This window comes from Alternaria arbusti (genome assembly GCF_024043155.1).
Source record: "Alternaria arbusti strain BMP 1465 chromosome Unknown scaffold_6, whole genome shotgun sequence".
Lineage (NCBI taxonomy): Eukaryota > Fungi > Ascomycota > Dothideomycetes > Pleosporales > Pleosporaceae > Alternaria > Alternaria arbusti.
The window spans coordinates 924,321-948,269 of record NW_026249946.1 but is presented as its reverse complement, the minus strand read 5'-3'; the positions used below and the strand labels follow the sequence as shown (position 1 = coordinate 948,269).

The 23,949-nt window shown below is 52.3% G+C and overlaps 8 protein-coding genes across 8 annotated transcripts; 2 read left to right on the top strand and 6 right to left on the bottom strand.

Annotated features, from left to right (window-relative positions):
* Positions 1 to 575: 575 nt before the first annotated feature.
* Positions 576 to 2,289, top strand: J4E86_005524 (uncharacterized protein; the record flags this gene model as incomplete). Its single annotated transcript, XM_051446058.1, has 4 exons — positions 576 to 847; positions 897 to 1,492; positions 1,611 to 1,805; positions 1,859 to 2,289. The coding sequence occupies 4 exons, from the start codon at positions 576 to 578 to the stop codon at positions 2,287 to 2,289; spliced, it is 1,494 nt and encodes a 497-aa protein (XP_051302825.1).
* A 2,356-nt stretch (positions 2,290 to 4,645) lies between these two features.
* On the bottom strand, positions 4,646 to 5,938 carry J4E86_005523 (uncharacterized protein; the record flags this gene model as incomplete). The annotated part of the gene is made up of 1 exon (XM_051446057.1): positions 4,646 to 5,938. The coding sequence occupies one exon, from the start codon at positions 5,936 to 5,938 to the stop codon at positions 4,646 to 4,648; it is 1,293 nt and encodes a 430-aa protein (XP_051302824.1).
* Positions 5,939 to 6,640: 702 nt separating this feature from the next.
* On the bottom strand, positions 6,641 to 7,456 carry J4E86_005522 (uncharacterized protein; the record flags this gene model as incomplete). The annotated part of the gene is made up of 1 exon (XM_051446056.1): positions 6,641 to 7,456. One exon carries the CDS (start codon positions 7,454 to 7,456, stop codon positions 6,641 to 6,643), a length of 816 nt encoding a protein of 271 aa, XP_051302823.1.
* Positions 7,457 to 7,778: 322 nt separating this feature from the next.
* Positions 7,779 to 8,572, top strand: J4E86_005521 (uncharacterized protein; the record flags this gene model as incomplete). The annotated part of the gene is made up of 4 exons (XM_051446055.1): positions 7,779 to 7,816; positions 7,961 to 7,974; positions 8,073 to 8,156; positions 8,208 to 8,572. 4 exons carry the CDS (start codon positions 7,779 to 7,781, stop codon positions 8,570 to 8,572), a joined length of 501 nt encoding a protein of 166 aa, XP_051302822.1.
* Positions 8,573 to 8,902: 330 nt separating this feature from the next.
* On the bottom strand, positions 8,903 to 10,759 carry J4E86_005520 (uncharacterized protein; the record flags this gene model as incomplete). The annotated part of the gene is made up of 1 exon (XM_051446054.1): positions 8,903 to 10,759. The coding sequence occupies one exon, from the start codon at positions 10,757 to 10,759 to the stop codon at positions 8,903 to 8,905; it is 1,857 nt and encodes a 618-aa protein (XP_051302821.1).
* A 565-nt stretch (positions 10,760 to 11,324) lies between these two features.
* Positions 11,325 to 11,950, bottom strand: J4E86_005519 (uncharacterized protein; the record flags this gene model as incomplete). Its single annotated transcript, XM_051446053.1, has 2 exons — positions 11,325 to 11,669; positions 11,783 to 11,950. The coding sequence occupies 2 exons, from the start codon at positions 11,948 to 11,950 to the stop codon at positions 11,325 to 11,327; spliced, it is 513 nt and encodes a 170-aa protein (XP_051302820.1).
* A 524-nt stretch (positions 11,951 to 12,474) lies between these two features.
* J4E86_005518 (uncharacterized protein) lies at positions 12,475 to 13,971 on the bottom strand (the record flags this gene model as incomplete). The annotated part of the gene is made up of 1 exon (XM_051446052.1): positions 12,475 to 13,971. The coding sequence occupies one exon, from the start codon at positions 13,969 to 13,971 to the stop codon at positions 12,475 to 12,477; it is 1,497 nt and encodes a 498-aa protein (XP_051302819.1).
* Positions 13,972 to 16,144: 2,173 nt separating this feature from the next.
* Positions 16,145 to 22,244, bottom strand: J4E86_005517 (uncharacterized protein; the record flags this gene model as incomplete). The annotated part of the gene is made up of 3 exons (XM_051446051.1): positions 16,145 to 18,164; positions 18,215 to 22,078; positions 22,219 to 22,244. The coding sequence occupies 3 exons, from the start codon at positions 22,242 to 22,244 to the stop codon at positions 16,145 to 16,147; spliced, it is 5,910 nt and encodes a 1,969-aa protein (XP_051302818.1).
* Positions 22,245 to 23,949: the final 1,705 nt, after the last annotated feature.

Genomic DNA, 23,949 nt, shown 5'->3' with positions numbered 1-23,949 from the left:
GGTCATTCGATTTCTAATTGTTCAGCTGCCAAGAAAAGCCACAGTATTGCCCCTCGCATTTGGTCTTCTGCATCATCCGCTTAGCCTTGTGTAGCCCGACAGCATGGCTAGCCATTCAGAGTTGTTCATATGCGCGAAGATGTAAGATTGTACGAACGAATCGTAGCCTAACATTGCAAGCCGTCGCATCGTGGGGGTACAGGCCCAACGCAGTGTTCAATGACCGGCCTCGAGCTGAACAGCGGCTTTGCGGATCTAGCCGCGAATTGACTCACACCCAGAAAAGCCATTTCGGGACGAAAGCTGAGTTCCGCGATACGTCACGTGCGTCTGAGGTCTTTACGCGCTGGCTGTTGAGCTCTGCATTCGTCTTTCCACGTGTATCTTCCTTCCTTCAGATCTATGCGCTTTGCATATAGGATTTACGAATATTATCGAGCTACATAGCGACAATGTCTGGAGATCTCCGACTTCTCAGTCTCGATGGAGGAGGCGTACGTGGTCTGGCCTCATTGTATATGCTAAGGAAGATACTATCCTTGGTTGGCAGCCCAAAACCATGTGTCTATTTTGACATGATCTGCGGAACAAGCACAGGAGGTTTGATTGCTATCATGCTCGGCCGACTGGAGATGTCTGTCGATCAGTGCATTGAGGCGTACACTGGACTGATGGACGTCGTCTTCGATCCGAAAGACAGAAAACTGCCTTTCAAAATTCGAAATGGTAAAGTTCAGCCTCGGTACAAAACGAAGTACATGGAGAAAGCGATCAAGCAGGTGATGTCCAACGCTGGGTGGACATCGGATGATAGGTTCAGAGGGTCGAAAACCTCAGCTTGTAAAACGTAACGTCCCAAAGTTCTTCGTCTCGGGACCATACGCTGACTTAGCAAGTGTTGTAATTGCAATGACAGAAGAAAGCCGTGTCCCGATACGCTTCACCGATTATGAGAAAGCAGGCGAGCATTCCAACTTCTACAACGAAGTCAAAATCTGGGAGGTAGCTCGTGCTACTTCCGCTGCAACATCATTCTTTGCGCCAATGGAGATAACCCATTCCGGTGAACCTAGACGATTCCTTGACGCAGGTATCGGCTCCAACAATCCCATCGACGAACTATATCTCGAAGCAATGTCGCTATTCGACAAATCCGAAGAAGAGTTTGACAAGCAGATCCGAGTGCTAGTATCGATTGGTACCGGCAAACCAGCATTACACGGATTCGGCGAGAAAGTCACCGAGGTTGCGAAGAGCATTGCTTCGATCGCAACAGAGACTCAGAACACAGCGAACAAATTCCATCTCACGCATAAGAAACTGGCAAGCAGGGGCGGATACTTCCGATTCAATCCTCCCGACCTCTCTGAAGTGGCGATCGACGAAGCGAGTAAAAAGGGCATTATCGCATCGCGGACTGATACGTACGGCAACGACGCGCAGACTTTGGAGATGGTGGAGCGCTGGGTGAACGTGGCAGGAACCGAGAAAAGTGCGTTGACTCTCGCTAGTGCTGAAGAAATGGACTTTACTTAGATGGTCTCTCATGTTGGTCATGTTGGTCATTTCTCGCAGTATGTAGATCATTGCTAACTACTACCCTGCAATAGAACCAATTATCTCACCGACTCCATCTGCAAATCACATCAAGCCCGCTGTGACGAAACTGTTCTATTCACTGCACAAAGGACCCAAGTACATCAAAGAGTATGCGCCATCATACTGGCAACATCTAACGCTGGACTCATACTACGTGTACGAAACGATATACGACAGATGCAACCCTCAAGACAGAAAAGTCACTTGTACGTATCACAAGTCCAAAGTCAAGCCCTTAGAAACACTAACAGCCTTCCAGTCAGCGCTTTCTTTGAGCAGTTCGGCCCCGATGCAAAGCCATCATCTAACCACGTCTTCGAAACCTGGGCGCGCCTTCTCCGAGACAAGCGCGACGTGCGCAACAGTATACATCGGAAGCCGTTCGTGATGGCGATTTTGTACATGCTCCACGTCGAATCTAGTCTTGATCTCACCAAGATGACAAACATAGACCCTAATCGACGCGAGATGCTGAAACGGTTCTCGAAGTGGGTGCCATGCAAGTGTGATGCTAGGTGTGGCCGCGAATGGAACTTCGTGAATGAGGTCGGGCTATCGCGCGGCGGAAATGGTGGTGATGAATGTGATCTTCTGCAGTTGTTTGACGATAGCAAGTGGAAGTTAGTGTTCAAGAGCGATAAAGTGCGGAAACTAGATGCGACCAGGAAGGCATGGGAAGCTTCGATGTGAGATGAGGGCAGATGTCGCTTGCTGCTTGTGTTCGTTGGAACTAGTTGACAGTTTTCTCAAGATAGAATTTAGATACTAGGTTAATATACAAAGCAACTCGCGACAAGTCCATTGATGATATCTCGCTAACTACGTCCTTCATGCTCAGTCTGAGGAGCATCGAAGTCGCCAATAGAGTATTCGTGTAGCCACTACAAGCTAATGGTCATAAAATCTGTTGCCAAAGGTGCTGCCCGATTCGTGCACTGTCGACATCGGCCGTGGCATCTCACTCGCAGTGGGCCCAGAGTAGTCACTATCACTAGGAGCCTCAGATGGCGGCACATTCGGATGTGCTCCGGGAGGCGTCAGGCCGCTCCATTTAGCCATGATCTCATCCCGAGATCCGCCATATGATGGTATAATTTCGGTACGGGGTCCTTGAGTAACAGTCGGCTCGTATGGTAACTGAGAGGGCTGGTTATGTTGAACAACGTCGACGTTTCTCTGGTGGCGCGGCCGGTACCAGCAGAAATATCCAATTAGCAGAGCGATGACAAGTAAAGCAATACCAGCCACCGTTATGAGAGCAATAGCAGTGGTACTGATTGGATTACTGCTGCTGCCACCACTACCTCCACTACCACCGGCCGTGGGGTTTTTGCTACCGGCGGTGGGCTGGAGCCCGCTAGTGATCGATCGCAGGAAATCATCGATACCCGTGGTGCCGGATCCCGTGGTCAGAACTTCTCCTTCAACTGTTGATGTCGCAAGCACGAGAATGTCGTCTGAAGCTGATCCGCATGCCCATGAGTAGAATGTATTCTTGTCGCCAAGGGCAGAAGTGCGAGCGTAGCGGAAACACTGTTGTGCTTGCTGCGAACTGTAGACTGAGATGAGCATTCATTCTATTACGAAAACTCTGGAGGGCATACCATTGAAGAATTGAGCCATATATGGACGAGCAGGTGTCGGCTGGGAGGGAATAACCGAAACAATCTGTCTGACCGTACGGTCTGCATGTAGCCCAATTATCGAGACACTCAACGTTATTGCAGCATGCGAAGCCGAGGTCAAGTTGTTGTGTAGTGATGCAGTTATAGTTTTCCGCACATGTGATGGGTAATTCTGTTGCAGGTTAGATGTTGGCCGCATCCCCCAGGGTAAAGATCAATGCACCTGAGTTGCCACGAATGAAGCCGCATGTCGCAACGGATCTTTTGAATATATCGCCATGTAAAACAGGAGCCGGCGTGATAAGACTCTCTGGTATCGCTACCTGTACTCCTGTCGCCCGTACTTGTGGATTGGGGATGTCTTTTCCAGCGACCAGCGCGGCGATATTCAAAACATAGAAGCGGAGACTTGGTCGCATCGTCATCTACGGTAAAGCGGTATGGAACAAGTTCGTGTGGTGTTGTGAGTGCCAGCGAGGAATGCGGTTTGTGCACATGCGCTGTACCTGCTTCTACCCTCGGCTACCCTTGTTCCACGAGCTGAGAGAGCAAAGTATCAGCCTTCCTGCGCAAGTATGCATGTGTAACACATCGGTCTGGCCGAGCGCCACCAAATAACGATATCTCGTATCTTTGGGTATCATGGATGCCGACGGCTTGTAGGACCTTGGGTTAAGCGTGGGGTGATTCATGCAAGCCTATTGAAGCACCTGTAGGCAGCAATGTCAGCCGTTGTCCGAACGGACCTATCGCGACAGTTTTCTTCTTGAGGACTCTGTATGAAATTAGTGATAATCAAATGGTGTTGTACGCTGATCTGTAATGCCTAGGTTGTTGGCGAGAATAACAACCTGTTCGTGCGATCAAGTCCTAAATGCCAAGTTCCGCAAGGCTGAACCGAAGAATCGATGCAGCGCGATATCACTGATGGAGCGTGAGGACCATTGGAAGGGCACATGCTGGATATTGAGCTTGGCGGGCTGAACGTCTGCCTCAGGGATGAGCGTGGCTGGATGGCAGCTGCAACGCGCCGTGAAACTCACTTCCCTGGCGCGGTGCAATCGGAAAGTAGCCTTTGCGATTCGGGTATCGCATCAGCCCCTAGAATGGTATTGTTATTGGCTCTCAGCTCTCAAAATGAGGATATGTTGAGAAAGCTGATGCATGTGGAGGAGGCAACGGGGGCGGACATTCGGGCGTTGCCCATCTGGCAGTGGCGCTAAGTCACATGCGGCGCTACTGCACTCCAGCTTCCTCTAGGTCGCCCGCTCGGTCGCTGTCAATGTCAACTTTCACATCGTTTCGCCAAGCGTGAGAATTGGTGGCATGAAACTGTTTGATTACCAGTGCCACAATGAATGAGCTCTTGAATTACCCAAGACTACACGGGTCATGCTAAGCTGTCGCCCAGCGTGCTCTCCCTATAGAGTATATGGCTCTTGCTTCCATGAAACCCTTCTCTCATCCCTCATTCTATCGAACCTTACGACGCTCTGTAGCAAAACTTGGGCACCAAGTGCACAGTCCTCTTCCTTGCAGAACTCCCTTGGGTTGTGGCTCATACCTTCTCTGCACGGCACGAAGATCATGCTGGTCGGGCAGCGCTTACTCGCATAGACGCTATCATGCCCAGCACCAGAAGTCATCTCCATAGACTGGTTAGGGCCGAGAATACTGCGCGCGGATTGGCTGACAGACGTGATGCAGTCTGCGTGGAACTTGGTTGCTGGGCTGTCAAAATCCTCGACTATCTCAACACTGAGTGGAAGACCGCTTGTGCAACCGTGGTTTGAGCCTTCAACATCTTCGCCTGCGGCGATCTTGGGAAAGTCGCGGAGAACTAGTTCCTTCATCTTCGCGACTGTCTCGTCTTTCGGTGCCCTGATGTCGAGGCTGAAAGTTACCTCGCCTGGCACCGTGTTTGTTGAGCCGGGCTTCAGGTTGAGTATACCCGTGGATGCTAGTGCGGCGTTGGCGGTTGCAAGACGATGAGAATGGAGGATCATTTTGCTCGCTGTCAGCAGCGCGTCAGCTCGCGACTTGAGATCGGTAGTTCCGGTATGCGTGTCTCGCCCCTTGACTTTGATAGTCATCCATTTGTAAGCTTGCACTCCAGTCACGACTCCGATCTTCTTGTTTGCCATCTCCAGAAGTGGGCCCTGTTCGATATGAAGTTCGAAGTGCGCCGCCATGGGCATGGCCTCGTAGCTCGCTGGTGTATTCCCCAGGTAGCCAATGCGCTCGAGCTCAGACTTCATGGTTGCGGTTCCAGGATGAACTTCGCGAAGGTTATGCGCCGTTTCAAGAGGAATAGAGCCCGCCCAAACTCCGCTGGAAACCATTGACATTGGGAAGCGCGCACCCTCCTCGTTAGTCCAGTTGACTACGCCGACAGGGTACTCGGTCTCCGTCCAGTTGTCAGCGAGCACTCGGAGCATCTCCACGCCAGCAGTAACACCCAGAATGCCGTCATATCGTCCACCAGTAGGCTGCGTATCCAAGTGACTTCCTGCAAATGTAGGTGGTTTGTCGTTCCGTAGTCCCGGTCGCACAGCGAATTGATTTCCCATGGCGTCAACGGTAACCTCACAGCCGAGTGCCTTTGTTGTTTCTGCAAACCAGTCACGTGCAGTCTTGTCTGCATCAGACAGCGCCAATCGCTTCATACCCGTCTCCGTTGGCTTTCTGCTGTCGTCAGCCACATGCATATCCATTACTTAGACCACTTACTCGCCCCATGGCTCGCCTATACCCCACTGGCATGTGTCGTGAATATCCTTCATTAATCTCTCCTGGTTGACTTTCAGATCTCTCATCGAATCATCATTCATCTCCTTCGTTCTGATCTGCCATTGTGGCGAATTAGAGAAGCATCTAACATGCTTGCATGCTATTCCTGCTCTGGGAGTAGGTACAGCTCTCGGTGCGGGGTAGCGTCTGCTTGCAAGGCGGAGTGCAGTCGGGAACCTGTTAGCCAGCAGAGCCATTATGTGGTGGGAAGTGAGGAAGGGAAGAGATGAAAGTCATGGCGGCACGGGTCATGGAAGTCGGCATCTCAAAGGATAACATGACATGACAGGCGCCCAGTCGTAAGGAAGGGGCGGGTCGGATGTCCGATAACAGTAGTGCGGGACTATCCCGCTTTCTAATATGCAGGTTATCCGTCGGCTAATGGAAGCATGCGAACACGCGATGATAAGGCGGATGGGATAGACATTAGTTGAAGAATGGCAGTTTGTAGCTTTGGCAGTTTGTTCCAGAAAGATGCTGAACTCATGGGGCGAAATGGGTGCGCCCCATGTGCTAATAATGTGTGTATTGGTATGGGGTATCTATAGTGTAGCTTATCCTTAACGCCTTTGTATGCTGCTCAAATCAAATTGCCTCCGCGACTTTTTCTGGCTGTGCGACGGATCTCAGACGGCCTTGCCTTTCCCCTTTCCTTCGATGACCGGCTTGACGTCCTCCTCGGAGACCTCGTCCTCTTCCTCGCTATCGCTCATGAACTCATCATCTTCGTCGTCCCAGCCAAACATGGCCCGTTGTTGCGCAGGTTTTGACGAAGAAGCGGTCGGTCGAGCCTCGTCCTCTTCATCCTCTGAGCTGTCTCGTTGTGCCATCAGCATCTTTTCGATAGCTTCTCTCGTCTTGTTCTCTGCTTCCTCTTTGTCCTCAACCCACTTCCCATCAAGACGTGCTGTGCCTCTGCTGTTTTGTAGCTCTTCTTGCTTGCGCTCGGTGCTGGCCACGATGTCCTCCCACTTCTTCCGTCGCTCCTCCTTTTCGCGCTGCTCCATCTCGGGCTTGATCGCGAGGTACTCGGCAAGCACCTTGGCTTCAGTGACTGTGCGCAGGCGTCGCCCATCCAGATTTCGAGATGATCCATTCACGTCGCCCTGCTTCTTCTTGCGCGAGGACATGCGACCACCCTGGGCGCGCAGGATAGATCCGAAACCACCCTTTCCACCACATAGCGGTACGGTCAGGCGTAGGGATAGAAAAGTGTCTGCAGGCGAGGACAGGAGCGACGACACGGGCGCAGCGTCATGACGTACGGAGCGGCGCGAGTTGGTGGTCAGGATGTAGGATGAGTTCTGGATCCATGGTGCGCGCTCGTAGAGTGTATCATAGATGGAGGTAAGAGGTGCATCCTTTTGCGTCGCAAAGGCGATGTTCTGCCCGCGAATGCTGTTGACGATGACGGTGATGGGGGACTGGGTGGCGGCGTCCATGGTTGCGACTGGGCGTTGTGTATGTCGCGCGTGCGTGGTGAATATCGCGATCGCTTGCGGATGCGAGTTGGAGGTTTTAACTCTGCTTAAAGTGAAAGTTGCTTGTTGGTGGGTGAGAGTGGTTTGGTGAGGAAGCCAGCGACTGAGTCTTGAAGATTGGGGACCGGGCCTTGGCGAAACCGCAACAGCTGGTCATAGCGCTCGCTTAGACTAGCTTCGCACCCATCACTCGAAATCGCCTGCTCTCTACCAGCGAACTTCTGCCCTTATCGACCTTCAACCACAACTCCTGACATCCCGAGACTTCTCGCAAACCGTCAAGATGCTCATCCCCAAGGCCGACCGCAAGAAGATCCACGAGTTAGTCTACCTCTACAACCAACAATGCCACGGCGCATTCGAGCTCTGAGTTTCGCACGAAATGATACGACTTGATATGGGCTGAGCTACACTTGATTCCCTTCCATACAATTGAACACATTTGCTGACCAATTTTCTCTCCAGGTACCTCTTCAGAGGTTAGTATCCCCGCGCACTCGAGCCATGGCTATGGCACAATTATACATTTTCGCGGCTTTGCTGCATATAAGGATAGGCTGACACACGGTCACCACAGAGGGAGTTCTGGTTGCTAAGAAGGACTTCAACCTTCCCAAGCACGGCGAGATCGACACCAAGAACCTTTACGTCGTCAAGGCTTGTCAGTACCCCCTACTGCACTGCGACATGGTCGGCCCCTAACAGTCAACAGGCCAGTCTTTGACCTCGCGCGGTTACCTCAAGACCCGCTTCTCGTGGCAATGGTACTACTACACCCTCACCCCCGAGGGTCTCGACTACCTCCGTGAATGGCTCCACCTCCCCGCCGAGATCGTTCCCCAGACCCACATCAAGCAGCAGCGCTCTGCTCCTCCCCGGGGTATGCTCGGCGGCGGTGACGACCGTGAGCGCCGTGGTGGCGGCCGTGGTGGACGTGGCGGTGACCGTGGTGGTGACCGTGACGGCTACCGCCGCCGTGACGCTGGCGAGAAGGCTGAGGGTGCTGCCCCTGGCGAGTTCAAGCCCGAGTTCCGTGGTGGCTTCGGCCGGGGACGCGGCGCTGCTCCTGCTTCGTAAGCAGTTGAGGGCTTTCTGGAGTAAGGCTAGATACGGTTTCATCTTCATGTCGGGCTTTACTGCATTACAAAATGGGTTCGGATACGGCGAAATGACCGGATGATACTACGAATGGATCGCTTGTCTAAGTTGCGATGATGCAGTCCTGGACACCATGTCCTCAATGATACCCCATAACCTTCAGTGAACTATTCTGTTTGACCATCTCCTTGTGCATGTGATGGCATGACCATGTCAGCTGCACATCGTTGATGCTATTATAGAGAGCCGTTACATATTGTATCATGCTTGTACTCCCTCACCATGTCGTAGGACGGAGCAATATCCATCTCAATGTCCGCCCTTTCCAGTTTTCATTAACCCATCACCGCTTTGCATCCAACTGGTGCAAGTCTGCCCGATCGGTTGCCCACCTGATTCCTTCTCCACCAATATCCTCAAGAACTCGAGTCTCTCCTCTACGCTCGCCTGATCATCCTTCCGTCCCTCTTCCTTGGCCGGCACTCTCCCCAGCACAGCGATATTTCTCGTACTAGGAATCCTCAGATGCTCCTTCTCAACCACAAACCCCGTCTCGTCTGTTAGATGGCATACCCAACTGCACAGGCTGGCATACGCAGAGGGTTGCTTGGGCTTCTTCGAATCCGCCGTCATCGGATCAGGAATAACGTGTTTTGCATGCGCCGGCGCGCGGAATCTCGTTCCACCAAAGTCATGCGAACAGCACGGTATGGCGATGAAAGGCGAGGAATTGAGGTATGCCAGTAACGGTGTCCATGGGGTGAGTTCGTCGGCGTGGTTGCTGATGATGAAGGTACAGGGTGGGAAGACGCCGTTGTGATGGGGTGTTGAGGGGGGGTTTGTGTCAGAGGGAGGTGGTTGGAGTATCTCAGGTACGAGGAGCATGTCTTGCAGTTTCTCAGTGTGGTGTGGTGGGAAGGTTTCCCATGTTTTTCTTCGTCGGGCATCGAAACCCCAGCCGTGCCAGCCTTCGGCGTTGAGGATGTGGACGAGGAGACCGTTTCCGCAGCCGATGTCTACGAAGCCTGGGAAGTTGGCTTGTGCTGTTTTGGTCTTTTGCTCTGCCGCATCTTCCTCTTCTTCCATAAAGCCCTCTTCAAGCTTGATTTTGTTCTTGTTAGGGCCGTACATGTCCGTCCATAGCTCCATGAGAAATGCAGCAATACCCAGGTCTTCAAAAACATGTTTCTCAGCAGGCGTCTGCTCCACCCATCCTTCGATCAGATCTTTTGCATACTTGCCCTTCAAGAATGCATACGTGTCCTGGAACCTCTTTTGACTGATGACTTGATCGTGATGAACGCGCTTCTTGTACCCAGCTTGCCGACCGCGCGAGTGTTTGTGTATGACTTCCAGAAGCTTGAGACCAGTGCGGGAGAGGCGGTTATCGAGAGGTTGGCCAGGAAAGAGGGAGTAATGAATAGACAGGTGCCCGGATGCGGAGACCAGAGATGTATGTGATGATGTAGAGGCGGATGGAAAATATGTATATAGCATGGCCAACGAGCGGATTTTGGGGTGATAGTAGGGAATAGCTTCTGGGGTTGCAGCATGAGGAATGTATACGACCATATAACGCTCTGCTTTAACAGTCTCCTCTTTCTCATCTGCGCTTATGATAGTGACATCTTCGTGAGATACAAACAGATGACAAGTCTGCATCAGCGAGTCATCCAGCTTCGGATTCCGAGGTATGAGTTTCCGTACAACCGTGTACTCTAGCTCGTACCCTTCTATACCTCCATCGATCAGTTGTGGTCGGCATTCTGGTCGTAGATGCTTGACAATACTCGCCAGTTCCTCTGGGGTACTGGCCTTGGGATTGTATGTTGCGTCTGCGAAACTTTGATAGGAAAGCTCTGCGCGCGCAAGATGGGTCGAGGTTCGATTAGGGTTTTCGAGCAGGTCGCGACTGGTTTCGAGGAAGTACTCAGGCGCAAGATTCGCCGGCGCAGATTGCATTATGGTCCATATCTCGGGTGGGAGGCCGGTAGAAACCTTGGGTGCACTGGATGTGTCGTAGGGTGAGAACTTGTCGCCTGCAGATTCTTGGTTTTCGGGCTTCGCTATTGATTGTGCCTTTCCCACTTCTGCGTGGTCTATGTTCTTCTCGCTAACTCGTGACGTTCTGGTTTCGCAATTCTCGTGTTGCTCATCGTGTGCCATCTTGTCCGTGAACTATCTCTTGATCTTGAACGAATTTCCCACAATGATAAATTTCAACCCCCGCCTAATTCAAATGATCATCAGATTGCTGCGGTCCAAGCGATAATCAGGAGCAACCCTCATCGGCAATAAGTTGCCTTTTCGATAGTAATTGTTGTCTTGGATTCTCAAGTTGCGCGGCGGTGATGATGGCGTTGGTGGTAGAGTGCAAGCGAGCAATTCGAGGTTTAGCTGATCCACCATAACCCTAAAGTGCAGCAAACATCCTTGGGATCAACAACAAACACGGTACAGCACGCGCTCTTGATCACCTTGCGTCCAAAAATAGTGATCGTGATACATACATTTCGTAATATCTGGAGCATCAGGTCTGGTGCGCAAATGCGGGGGACTTCTCCTGGTCACACTATACGCATCTGAAGAGAACGACGTTTACGCGCAGCTCCATACCAGAATTCTATGCTCTAGCCGTACTCTGTCGATAGTCTATATCCCATAGATCTAACATGTCTTCAATCCCTCCAAATAACGCCCTCACTATGCATTTATCCCCCTCTCACCACATCTACCGCCCATAATAATGCGCCATCTCCAGCCCCGCCCTCTTAAACCCACACTTAACATAGAATCCCTCATTCGCCTCTGAGCAATCCAAGATAGTCTTGTAGCAGCCCACCTTCTCCGCGACAAAGTCGAGCGCCTGGATGATCCTCAGACCCAGCTTCTTGCCCTGCTGGTCCTTGGCCACAGCAATGTCCTCAATGTGTCCTACGAGGCCGAGCTGGTGGATGAATTTGCGTTCGACGATGAGGGCGCCGGTGCCGACGATGGCGTTGGACGAGTCGGTGATGCAGAGGAGGAAGTATTCGTCGTTGCGGGCGGACATCCAGTCGTAGCGTTTGTTCCATTGCTGTGGGGAGGTTGGTGTGTTAGCGGTGCGCTCGTACTATGTATGTTTGCTTTGGATTGGGTGGTGCAGAGCTGTGTCTTGCTTGTTGTAGGGGATTGGGAGAGGTTTCGTACCTCTTCGGTTATGTCCCCCACTGTGGTGAGCACCCTCAGTACATCTAGGAAACCATTGTGGTAGTCTTTCCTCTCGAGCGGTCGGCAGCTGTAGCCTTCTGGGAGTGCTTTGAGGACTTCGGGCGAGATGAGCTCGGAGCTGAAGAGCGGGCCTTCGGACGATGACATCGTGTGTATAGATTGCTTCGAGCGATTGAGATATAGGTACAGGTGGCTAATTGAGGTGTGACGAGGTTTGCGACGCAATTGACCAGTCTTTCTACAGCTGGTGCCAACGCGCGGGACTGGGGGTCGCGGGGGTCCTTTGGTGTCTTATCGATAAGCAGGCGGTGAGAAGAAGGACGCGGCTTTCAAGACAACCGATAGCTTGAAGTGAGCTTGATAGCGATACTTGAGACGTTGAATGTACGGAAACAATGCAGCGGTCTGATTTTCGGGATACCTAGGTACTCAGCAAGGTGGCTTCACGATTCGTTGCCATAGCTGAGCAATGTGCCAAGCATCCAGGAACCAGATCTATATTTGGAACATTCAGGGAAGCCTCGTCATGATCTTCAGGAGCTTCCTCGTGTTGGCTCGTCACGATCGGATTGCGACACCAAAGCATTGACACAGTCCGGTCACAAATTAAAGATATATTCAATTGCAATGCAGATTATTGGGTACCCCTACTCGTCCGCCTGTTACTATCTTTATCGCGAGAAGTTGACCTGCCTGACTGCTCTTAGCACGTCCTCCGGCTTCAGATCTCCACCTTCAAGGTCGAGCCCCACAATCTTCGCCAGCGCCTCTGTGAGCTCCATGTTCTGTCTCTGCAGTAACATGGCCCTCTCCTGCATCCGTGCCATCTTGCTGATCGAACTCTCTTCCTCGACAACCTCGTCATGGCCACTGTCAATCGCGACTGAATCTGACAGAGGTTCTGGTGTGTGAGCTGGCGTCGGTAACGCTCCAGCAACCGCCTCGGGATGCTGCTCTTTCTGTTCATACGTCGGCAATGGCTTGCGCTTGATGCGCTGCAAGTCTCGCAGCTTCCGAGCTCTCGTCTGATCTTCTCGGTTTGACCGTGGCTCGGGAGATATCGCTGGTGGGTGGTCATCAGCAGGCACCAGCTTTGGTGACTTGGGTAACCTCTTCGGACTCCGCGGCGACACAGGAGCTGGTTCGGAGAACGAACGACGCCCATGGCTGGCCATTATACGCTCCACTTTCGGGCTGGCGAGGGGATTCAGCATCTCCTCGTCGAATGTGATGGCGATGTGTCGGGAGCGTCGTTGTTTTGGAGGTTGAGACGTGGGAACAGCTACCAGCTGAGTGTTGCGAGGGCTTTCGGTCGGTATGACGATCCTAAGATGTCGCGCCCCTCCAGACGTGGTCATCTCGCGGGCGCATGTCGGAATAGGCGCCTGTCTGCGTACTCGCTGAGGAGAGCCTTCCACTGATCCAACGCGAGCAGCCAGAGTCTTGCGCTGTTTGACTTTGAATAGCTTCATTTGCTTGCGCGGTTGTGCCGTACACTGGGGGTCTGTAGATGGTCCAGTATGTTTCAGGTAGTAGCTGAGATCATTCAGACCAAGATCAGCACTCGCTGTCAGTGCATCGTGGCTGAGAATTGGTGGCGCCAATCGTCCTACCTGCGAGGAACCTACGCGGCCAGCCTGTCCTACGTCAAGGCGTTTTGAGATTCGCTTCTTCCGAACGTGGAGATCGCCGTCCAGTTGCTTGTCGTCGTCACACAACGAATGTTGCTCCTCATCTACGAAGACAAACTCGTCATGCGTGGAAACGGCAGGCTCGATCTGGGTTGGGAAGCTTGGGTTCGTAAGCCGCTTTGGACTTCGATCCGGTACTGCTGGTGGCGGCTCATGCAGATCTGGCTCACCAATGGAACAGATATCGATAGGCTCTCTGGTCGACTTCGGAAGAGTAGGCTCAGGTGAAATTGGGAGGGGGACATCTCGTGGGTCTGGTGAGTAGGCGTGACAAATCGCCTTCGATACAGACACTGGACCGCCGGTCTGGCTATCGAAGTATCTGTGAATCACCCCAAAAGTACCCATTTCTCCAACTTGCTCGGTTTCGATTCCAGGTAGCAGCTCGCTCATGGTGTCATAGCTAGCCTTGCGTCGGTGCTTGGCTACCAGTGGCTCCAGCGGCGCATGTCGTGCGGCATTCGTTAGATTCGGCATCGTTACTTTGAATGGCGTCTGGCGGCGCTGGCGCTTCTTATCTTGTGGGCGACTGATCGGGATGCTTGCGTTTCCAATGCTGGCATTGCAGCCTACACGCTCGGAAGACAAAGCGGAGCAAGGCTCATAAGTAAGCACTCTGGCCAAAGGAACGGAAGACGAGCGTCGGTTTGGCCTGGCTGACGGTTGATAGACCTCAAGTGACGACGGCGACAATACTTCTTTGGAGTCAAGCTCAATTGCCTCCCGAGACTCAATCGTAATGGACCTTCCAGTAGTATGTGACGCTGTTGACGAGCTACAAGCACGTGGAATTGCAGCGATACGATTGTTGCTGGGTGAACGGAATCCTTGAGACGTTCTGGGACGCGAGTAGTTCTCTTTGAAACTTCTGGAAGGTTGGTATACGTCGAGTGGCTTTGAAGACCGCATTTCGGAATGTCGTGGGGTATGGTTGAGGAAAGAGCCTTTGCGTCTTCGTTGGCACCCAGACTCATCTATAAAGTGCACCGGTGATGACAAGCCATAGCCAGTCGGTGGAGTCCCTGCAGTGGTCGGCGGGGTGTTTTCGTCCTGCGTCGAGGCCGTTGAATTGCGCTTGAGCGACTCGGACGACACGCTTGTGTTCATCTTACACGTCTCTCCCAACGCCCCAGTATATTCAAGAACACTCCATCTGGTATTCCCGAACATTGGAAACGAGTTCAAGAGATTTTCTGTCGAAGCAGACGACATCATGACTGCAATCTGGCTGCTAGGTACCCTTAAAGCCGACTTGGGAACCACAGTCCTCATTCAAACCCGATGCCTAAACGTGAGCTGTAAGTACTGCTTAGCAGGGAAAGCTGGCTCAGATTGTGGTACAGCCAGGAGATGGGTAACTCAGCAGACGCAGTAGTGTTGTATCTCACGAAGACCGCTGCTTGTTGGCTGTAACCCCAAGCAGGGGTAGGTGGAGGGTTGGCTTCGGTGATTGGCAGAGGCGACGTGGAGTTGGCCTTAGTGTCTAGGAAGTATGGCGACCGGCAGCTTTCTTCGCGCCTAAGCTTGCTGCAGATAAGACAGTTTCTCAAATTCGACAGGAGGAAAGTAATGTGGTGTAATCAGGGGCGGATCTGAGTGTAGGGATCACTTCTCGAGCTCGTGATGCCGTGAGGTGAGCAACGTGACACTACAGCGTATTGACAGCGAAGCCGGTAGCCGACAATGAGGTCGCATAGATCGGGAGATGTCTTTGCCCTGGAAAGGTCAAAATGATAGGAGTAGCATTTGAAAGTAGTGGAATCTCCGCGACGCAAAGGATGTTTGCAGCCGAGGAGCACAAACTTTAATTGTTTGCCCACAAAACATTTCAGAAATCGCCGCGGAACTCAAGCTACAAGCCAGCCACGATCTGGAGAATGTGTCGCTCGCCGATGACGATAACTGGGCGCATTGCTTTGTAGTACGAGTGCACAATGGTGATTGGTGGCGATGTAGTACAGGTAGAGATTGAGGGCAGTGCGGCTTGCTTGATCCGGCGACGAGGGGAGCGCCTTGCTGATATCGCGCTTTGATGCATTGAGGCATATGCCGATGCAGAATGATCCGCGACAAGGGACTGTCGATTTTTGCTTGAATGATGTGGAGTGCAGAATCCAATAATTGAGAATGGGCGGTGTGCGTCACGGTGGGTGCGTCACGGTGGTACAGGAACGCCTGACTAGCCGGAGGAAGTCGTGGCCCTCATGCACTTGCGATGCTGCGACCACGCATAGTCGTGATCAATGCGCTGCGCTCAGATGTCTACAAGACGCCGAACTGCACCCTCTAGGCTATATTACGCTCTAGATATTCCCCGACGTCGGGAAACACGTACGGTAGTTCGCACACAACGCGATTCAGCTCACGGCACGCACGTCGATCATTACCTGCCAGATCTCAGCCACAGAGCGCCCCTTTAGGCATCGTGGCCGATCTTCATCTAATACGATATCAGGGCATATGGCCCCAGGAAGTAATAATGTCGGATAGCTACATGTACACAGGAACGCGACAGAACGCCAGACAATGCTGATCAAAGTGTCCGCCACGCCAAATGATGCCACATACTACTGGAAGTAGTTGTTGGCAAATCATATACATAAGGAAATCATGCTGGTCGAGCAGCTCCGATTGGCCAGATAATGTACAATTAGCCATTCTTTGGCTTCTTATTCTTGATAAAAGGGTTTGGTGGTTCGCGAGGTCGTCTGCGGATCTTGGGCTTTGCCATCGACATGCCGCCAATGACATCTCCCGGCGGAGGAGCGACCGCGCCATGCGTTCCGTTACTCGTCTCTCCACTGGGCGTTGAGCTCTTGCGTTGGGCATCGGCCATGCCAGCCGGCGTTGATCGTCCACTGCCACCATTCATAGTGTTGGAGGCAGAGTCAGACGGGGCGTCTTCCATCTCGGCATCGCTACTCTCGTGCTTGATTACGCCTGCGTCGTTGCTGTCTTGAAACTTGCGCTTTTCGTGATGTACAAGTGTTCGTTCGTTCTTTATCTCCGACTTGATCTCTTGTTTGATAGCCTTGGGCGCTGATTCTGAAGAGGAACTCGACTGATTGCTGGCTGCCCTGCTCATGGGCTCTGACTTTACTTCTAATTTGACCTCTGGTGTGGGACGATTAGGTTGCACATAACCCTCCTTTGGTGCCGGGAACTTGCTAGAATGCTGGTTCAGCATCTTTGGCACATCTTGAGCAGAGAATCGCTTTCTCTCCTTAGCGTCTACTATGAGCTTCTTCCAGAACTCTCCTCGCATAAGCGATTCGGAGTTACCCAACACCCACAAAGACGATTTGGCACGCGTGAGACCGACGTTCATACGTCGGATGTCCTGGAGGAAACCAACGCCACCTGACGGAGAGGCTCGTACACAGGAGAAGATAATGATCTCGCTTTCACGACCTTGGAAAGCATCTGTGGTGTTGAAGTCGATATCTTCGATGATGTTCTGACCGTATGCGTTCATGAAACGCTGTTTGAGTTCGCGCAGCTGGCTCTTGTATGGTGTGATAATGCCAATCTTTCCCTTGAAGTCATAATCGGGATAGTCGGAAGTGACTCGTTTGTACAATTGCATCGCGACATTGATTTCGGCAATATTGATAAGCGAATGGCCCTTCGGAGCAGCTTGGTGCTGACCCTGGACATCGAAGAAGCGATAAGGTCCAAGTAGCATGCTCTGATGCCAGGGTTGCTTGCGCAGGGCGGCCATATCGCCACCGTCCAAGAGTCGGCCGTCGTAGAACGTTCGACTGGGGAACAAGCTGATCTCCGGGTGCATACGATACTGGGTGTCTAGTAGATGCACGTCGTCTGGGTGGTTCTTTTGCATGCGAACGAACAAACTCTGTTCGTATTGAAACGCAGCCGCCTTCTTCGAGAACACTGTTGGAGGCAGTTGCTTCGGGTCTCCGACCAAGATACACTTGGCGCAACCATACTTGAGGGGGATAAGAGCGCTCATCTCAACACACTGCGCAGCCTCATCGACAATGACGGTTTCGAACTCAATGCTCAGACCCTGGAACATTTCGTGTCCAGAGCCGCTGAGTGTTGCGCAAACGACGTGTGCGTCATTCAAGACTGCTTCCTGTGCTCGTCGTCGGTTCAGGTCTGCGTTACGGCCGGCGAGCTTTTCGTCATCTTTGACATTGTCAATCTTTGTACCCAGGGCCGTCTTCCGCCTGCGCAACGCGTTGATATCGTCGTCTAGCTTGCTCGCAGCTTCGCCTTTGACCTCCCCAGTATCTCGTTGCTGGTAGGCCTGCTTCAATTGATCGGAGATTTGCTTGTGTTCCTGGAAGAGCTTTTGCGTCGCTTCTCGGTCGTTGCCGTTCGATGGATCTACACCTAGTCGCTTGTTGACAAGCTCTTCTAGCGTCACATCCTGTACACTGGCTTTGATAGCGTCGCCACGACCTAGGCGCACAATGTTGAGTTTGCGCGACTCGCCGCTGAGGGTCTTGATGCCGTTCTTGAAACGCATGACCAACTCATCGACGGCCGCGTTACTCGGCGCGCAGACAAGCAATTTCTTCGAAGCAGCATCTGAACGTTGCTGGCCTGGAATAGCGATGGCGGTGCCGCGGTTGCGAAGACTGTCGCTGAGAATCGCTCCAACGATGGCGGTAATTGTTTTGGTCTTTCCGGAACCGGGTGGTCTGCAGTCTTGTTAGTATAGTAATTGCCGACACGCGGATATTGGTATTACCCTTGAATCAACGTGAACGCATCATTATCGATGGCAGACTTAATAGCCTTCGCCTGCGCCGGGTTCACGTCGTAGTTGGAAATGAGCGGCTGGATCTGGCTATCCTTGTAGGTCAAAAGCGGAGAGGGCTTCGCGCGGATGATCTCGTCACAAAGATCATAGTACTGAAGACCTTTCAGCGCACCGTATTCGCGCTCTAGAGAAGTAATCGATTCGAGTTTGAAGCCGAGGATAGTGTTGTTCGGCTGCAGTGAGGTTGACAGAGGATTGCCTGGTACGACCCGGTACGAAACTTCGATGTGCTGTTGCTTCCTCTTCACGCGGAATACCCTGGCAAGACATGTGGGCTCATTCGCAGAGGGCGACTTGGTCCGCGAGAAGAGTATTATGTCTCCTTCAGAAATGAAGACTTCCTTGTTCTCAACGTGGGTCATAGTGCTACCGACTTCTTGGAACATATCGACAGCAGCTCGCGACGTAATTCTGATTTCGAATGGCTTGGACTGGTTCTCTTCACGAGCCTTGACGAAACCTTGCCATGCCTCCAGAGTCAAAAGAGGCTCGAACGTGTTCTGGTAATCATTAGGTGTACGGAAAGTACTGAGAACCTTAGAGTACTGGTCTGGCCTAGACTTGGGTGGGAAGTCGCCTTCGTGGAAGTAGTTCCAGCCAAGGATAGTACGGTGCAGACTGCTGAGATCAGGCGCCAGACGAGCACGCATGTCTTTGGCAGAACGCTGAGCTCTCTTCTTCTTCGTCGGCATCTGAATCTTGACTTCGTTGACAATGTTCGTCTTCGGTCCAGTCTTGACCTTAGTCTTCTTGATGCCAAACAAATCCTCATCGATGTCACCGTCTGAGTCGGATGATTCATCCGAAGAATGCATCAATCCCTCTCCCTTCGCAGCTTGATCTTTGCCCAGGACACCTAAGCCTTCGAGGCCAGAGCCAGCTTCGGTGGTGAGACCTGAAGCCCCCCGGGCTGCCTTTGCCTTAGCGATCGCAGCAGCTTTCTCTTGTTCGCGCTTTAGTTTTTCGGCCTGCCGCTTGCGCTTGAACTCTTCCTGAGTATTCTTCTTATTGTCGTTGAGGGCTTTCTGTTGCGCAGCCTTCGCTTCGGCGGCTCTCATCTGCTCACGTCGCTCCTGGAACTTACTAGACCCGGAAGTCATGCTGGCCAACAACTTAGCTTTAGCATCTGCCGTAGACTGTGCCGTTCCAGGAGCCATCCATTTGCTGATAGAGGCTTGCTTGGGTTGCGCGGGCTCTTCTTCCTTCACGAGCGGGCGGCCCAGATGCTCTTCAAGCGCTTGCTGCAGCTCGGCCTGTTGCGTCTGACTCAGCTTCGCGCGGACGTCTCCTGAGAGAACTCGTTCCATGTACGAGAGCGCATCGGGGTCGATCTCGATAGACACACGATGTAGACGAACAAGAAGCTTGCTAATCAAGGTGACGGATTTACTAGACAGGAACTCGTCACGAAGTCGAAGCCATTTTGCCAGACCTTCCATCGCGTTTGCCGGCCGAGCAAGCAGCTCTTTGAGTAACGCTGTTTTTGATGTTGCCTCTTCTTCATCGCCGGTCGGTGGTTTCAGCGCAGTTGCAAAGATGCTGCATTGGTCGAACAGAACATCGGCAAATTGCATAGTGTCTCGGCAAAAGTCCATCATCATGTGTTTATCGTAGAAACCCAAGTTACTCCAGGCTTCAGTGGTGGCGAAGATCATCGTTAGTGAATCCCATAGGCTCTCCCATAGGTTCATTGTTGCTGCAGCGTCGTTGGAGTCGTATTCTCGGCCTCGCAAAATACCGTCTTGAGAGTTGCAAAGGATGTCAATAATGTCGGTACATGTCCGGATCATACTTGGTGCGGGAGCGAAGGCCTTCTTCAGCCGAACTTGTCGGACTGAGTCCGAGATGCCTCGAACAACGTGCCTATAATGGGCTCTCAAGATATGTTGTAGAGCTCCTCGGCGCTCTTCTTCCCCACTAATAACCTTCAGAAGCTCAATAGCGGAGTTGCGAGTGTCTTCCGTGGACGAAAACATTAGTGAGACGATGGCGCTTGCTGCAGGCTGTTGTCCGAACAAGGCTTGCAGTAACTTGGGGTCGAATTCTGACATTTTCTCCACAACATCGGTAACGGACTGAGAAAGTAGTCTGAAACGGTCGTTGAAGTGTCGTACCGTTTGGGGTACCTTGTCGACACCCGACTTCATCTGCAGTGTTTCGATACCGATCAAGCCCCTCCCAGCTATCAGCAAATGCGTAGCAAGTTCTAAGCTATCGGGCCCTATTGCTCGTAGAACCGTTTTCCATAGGGGGCTTGATGGGGGCGTTTCGGTGGGCGATGGTCGCTGCGCAGAGATAAGCTGCCGCTCGATAATGAGAGACTGCGCTTCCAGCTTGAATGCATGCTCGATCACTGAGAGGGTTAGTTGCATATCCTCTTGGTTTTCCTTGTTTTGCTTGAAGGTTTTGAGGCTCGTGACGAGAGACTGTATGAAAGCCGATAGCAAATCCAGCATGCCGTTAACGGTTGGTTGGCCAACAAACTTGTCGATGGTCTTGCCTTCGCCCATCTTCCTGAAGGCGTAATCCAGTACTTTGAGACCTTCCTTGTAGCAGTATGCTCTAGCCGCAGGAGGGTAGCGGTCGGACTGACAGCGGCCAAGCAGCGCTTGTGCAAATGGTCGGACAGCCGGACCAAGGTTGGATAGCTTGATAGAGTCGAGGAAGACGGGTATCCAGCCGAACGCAGCATGAAGATTGTTCATGTTCTGCTCATTTGCCTCCGCCGTTGCAAGAAGGAGCTGATTGAAGACAGGGCTATTGAACACCTGCTCTACCACTGTGGCAATGGAAGGGGTGACAGCATTCATGCCGTCCCAGTAGTCGATCGGTGACTTCTCCAGCAGCTGCTTCATGGTCGCAATCAGATCGAGGAAGCCCTCAGACTTCAGTGAGAGGTGATCAAGCATCAGTCGATAGAAGTCTCCATCAAGGCCCCGTAGAGAGTCCGTGATCAAGTCCCTGTCCATCTTTGCTACTATTAGTCGCATGCCGCCCCAGAAGAGCGGTACGATGGACAAGTCCAAGTTGCTCATCTGAACCTTCATCATAACACTCGTGACGTAATCCCGTACAGCCCAATCCCACTCTGACTTTAGCATAGGCCTCTTGAAAGTTGACCATGACTCCGTCGCCCACTTGTGCCGCCTGTCAACCCTACTGAACAAGAACCGCGTCATAGCAGGGAGGTATGTCTGAACCTTCAACCGCTTCTTCGTCTGTACCATGTCGAATGGTGCGTCGAAGTGTCGCTGGAGGAGTTCTTCGCTCCGTATTAGGGCATCGCAGCTGAGTGCTTCAAAGAAGCCGTATGTGCATTCGTTCGGTAACAGTCGGACTGAGCGCGTCTTCGGTTCGGCTTTGCTGAGTATATCGTTGGCATCGTCCAAGCCCTTCTGTATGCGACCCAGACATTGGTTGTCTACCACTTGTAAGAAATCCCCGATGTTGTCCTCGTCGTACGAGTCGATCAGCCGTGTTCGCCATTCCGCTCTGCTCTGGTGGAAGACCCTCACACAGACATCGCAGCTCTGCATGAGGCTGTTCAGCCGGCTGACTAGCCACTCCTTGTGCGGTGCTGCCTCCTCTCCGTCGAATGCCAGTATCTCGGTGGCCTTGAGCGCGGTCCATTTCCTGTCTTCGGCGGCTTCGAGCTTGAGCTTGCGGTCGGCGAGTTCGGTGGGGTCGGTTTCGGGCGGGTATGCCGCAACGTCTTCGTCGTAGTATACAGATCCGTCATCGCCGACTCGAGGGCAGAATAGATGTTGTTCTTCGGGTAGCTGTTGGAGCTCGCTGTGAGACACAAGGTTAGCCATGTCTGGCATGGGGATGTAGCTGCTGGTAACGACAGGAGGGTACGTGTAGCAATATTCCAGGCCGACCTGAAGCAATCGAGGTGATAGGGATGAGGTTTGGTAAAGCTTAGTACTTACTCTATCTTCTCGAGGATTTCCGCCATGATGCCTCACCCAGGCCCTTCCTGCTTAGGACGGCGCCCCGCTCACAATCTCTCCGAGATGACGAAGCGCAGTTCAGCATTCACTGTCCTCAGAGCCTCTATGCGAGCACAAAGGGCTACACTTGTGACTATCTAGGGGATGCTATCTATCCTGCAGAGTCCGTCGCGCCCGTTCAATGCCCGGCGCAGGTGGTTGTAGAAGGAGGGAAGGCGCGCAGGCAGTTGGGTGGTCTTATGTCTGTCAAAGGAGCGTCAATCGGAGAGCGTTTGCCGGGCTCCAAGGGGTGAGGGTGAGGTGAGGTTGCGGTGCGTTGGGCAGAAGAAAGGTACATCACAGACGTCAGTGCATCAGAGATTCCCCATGCAAACGCGACGCGGTCCACTAGCGCGGTCCACTTTCGCGTCCACGGGTCCGAATTGCCAAGCCTATTAACCTTCCTCTTTCATCCCCACAGCAACTTCAGGACGTCACAAATCTCGCATTTCTGGAGCTAGTTTCTGTTTGAGGCTGGGTCTGCAGGCCACAATACCTCATCCCAGCGTTGAGCTTTTTAGGTCAGACATTCACCAGGCTTGCGAAGCCAGCACGATTCAAAAAGTGTCATAGACCTCGTGAGGCCACATTACGGATGAGAGGCCTCGCATCAAACGCAGAGAAGGCGGGGAACAAGAATTCACGTGCACAGCATCTACCTAACGCGTGGTGGTGTCCTCAGGCGTTTGAATCATATAGCCTGTACTCTACCACCTGAGCAGATCCACAACTTGGAGCCGAACTCACACCTCCAACCCTTCTCCTTCGCGGGGGACCACGAAGGCGACGGCGGCATGTATGCAAACACTTGAATCTCAACTTAGTGATGAAGCTATCAGCCCAGAGGTAGCAAAAATTACAACTCATATTCCCCAGTTCAACGGGTCTTGAATGCGGAATCAAACACATGACTATTGTAAATTTTGTGCTGAGGATGCTTATAACATTTCTCACGATCACAACAAGATCGAGCCAGCAAGAGCCACAAGACATACCATTGCGGCCAGGGACGCGAAGGCATGGAAAAGGAATGGTGGTTGAGAGACAAGCGCACGATACACGTTGTTGTCATCTTAAGCTCTGTTTGGATTATTGCTTGAGTTTTAAGGCTTGGTCAGAACAGGGATACTTAAAGATTGAACGCTGTCAACGAAGCCGAACACGAATACCCCAACATAGCCACGACGGAGCTGTTCACGACCTGCGCATGGAATAAAATTTGGGATCTGCCTTGTAGTGGAGTATGCCCGGCTTGGGTTGGACGTTCTTCATGGATCCAGTGAGCTTGTTAGTAGATGCGGGTACTCCGATGCTTATGATCGGACGCTGTACACCAGGAATGGTGGTCTTTCCACTTATATGATATTAATGAACTCTAGTATCTTGATCGATGTTTGACATATGATACAGAAAGCACGGGCTGTTCCGTAGAGCAGGAACGACAGAGAAATGTCGAAGTTGTGTCGCGTTGTCTACCGTTTCCTCGACCATCAGTCGTAGAGAATTAGGATGAATCGCCGTTGTGTGATGTGGAAACTGGCAAGAAGCCATCACCAGGAGCATGCGACCAGATGTATATTTGAGCTCGACTCAACTTATATCCTTTAATTCCATGGAATGTACTCTGAATGCGTCGTCAACGGCAAGTGCCAGAAATACAAGCTGTTGGCA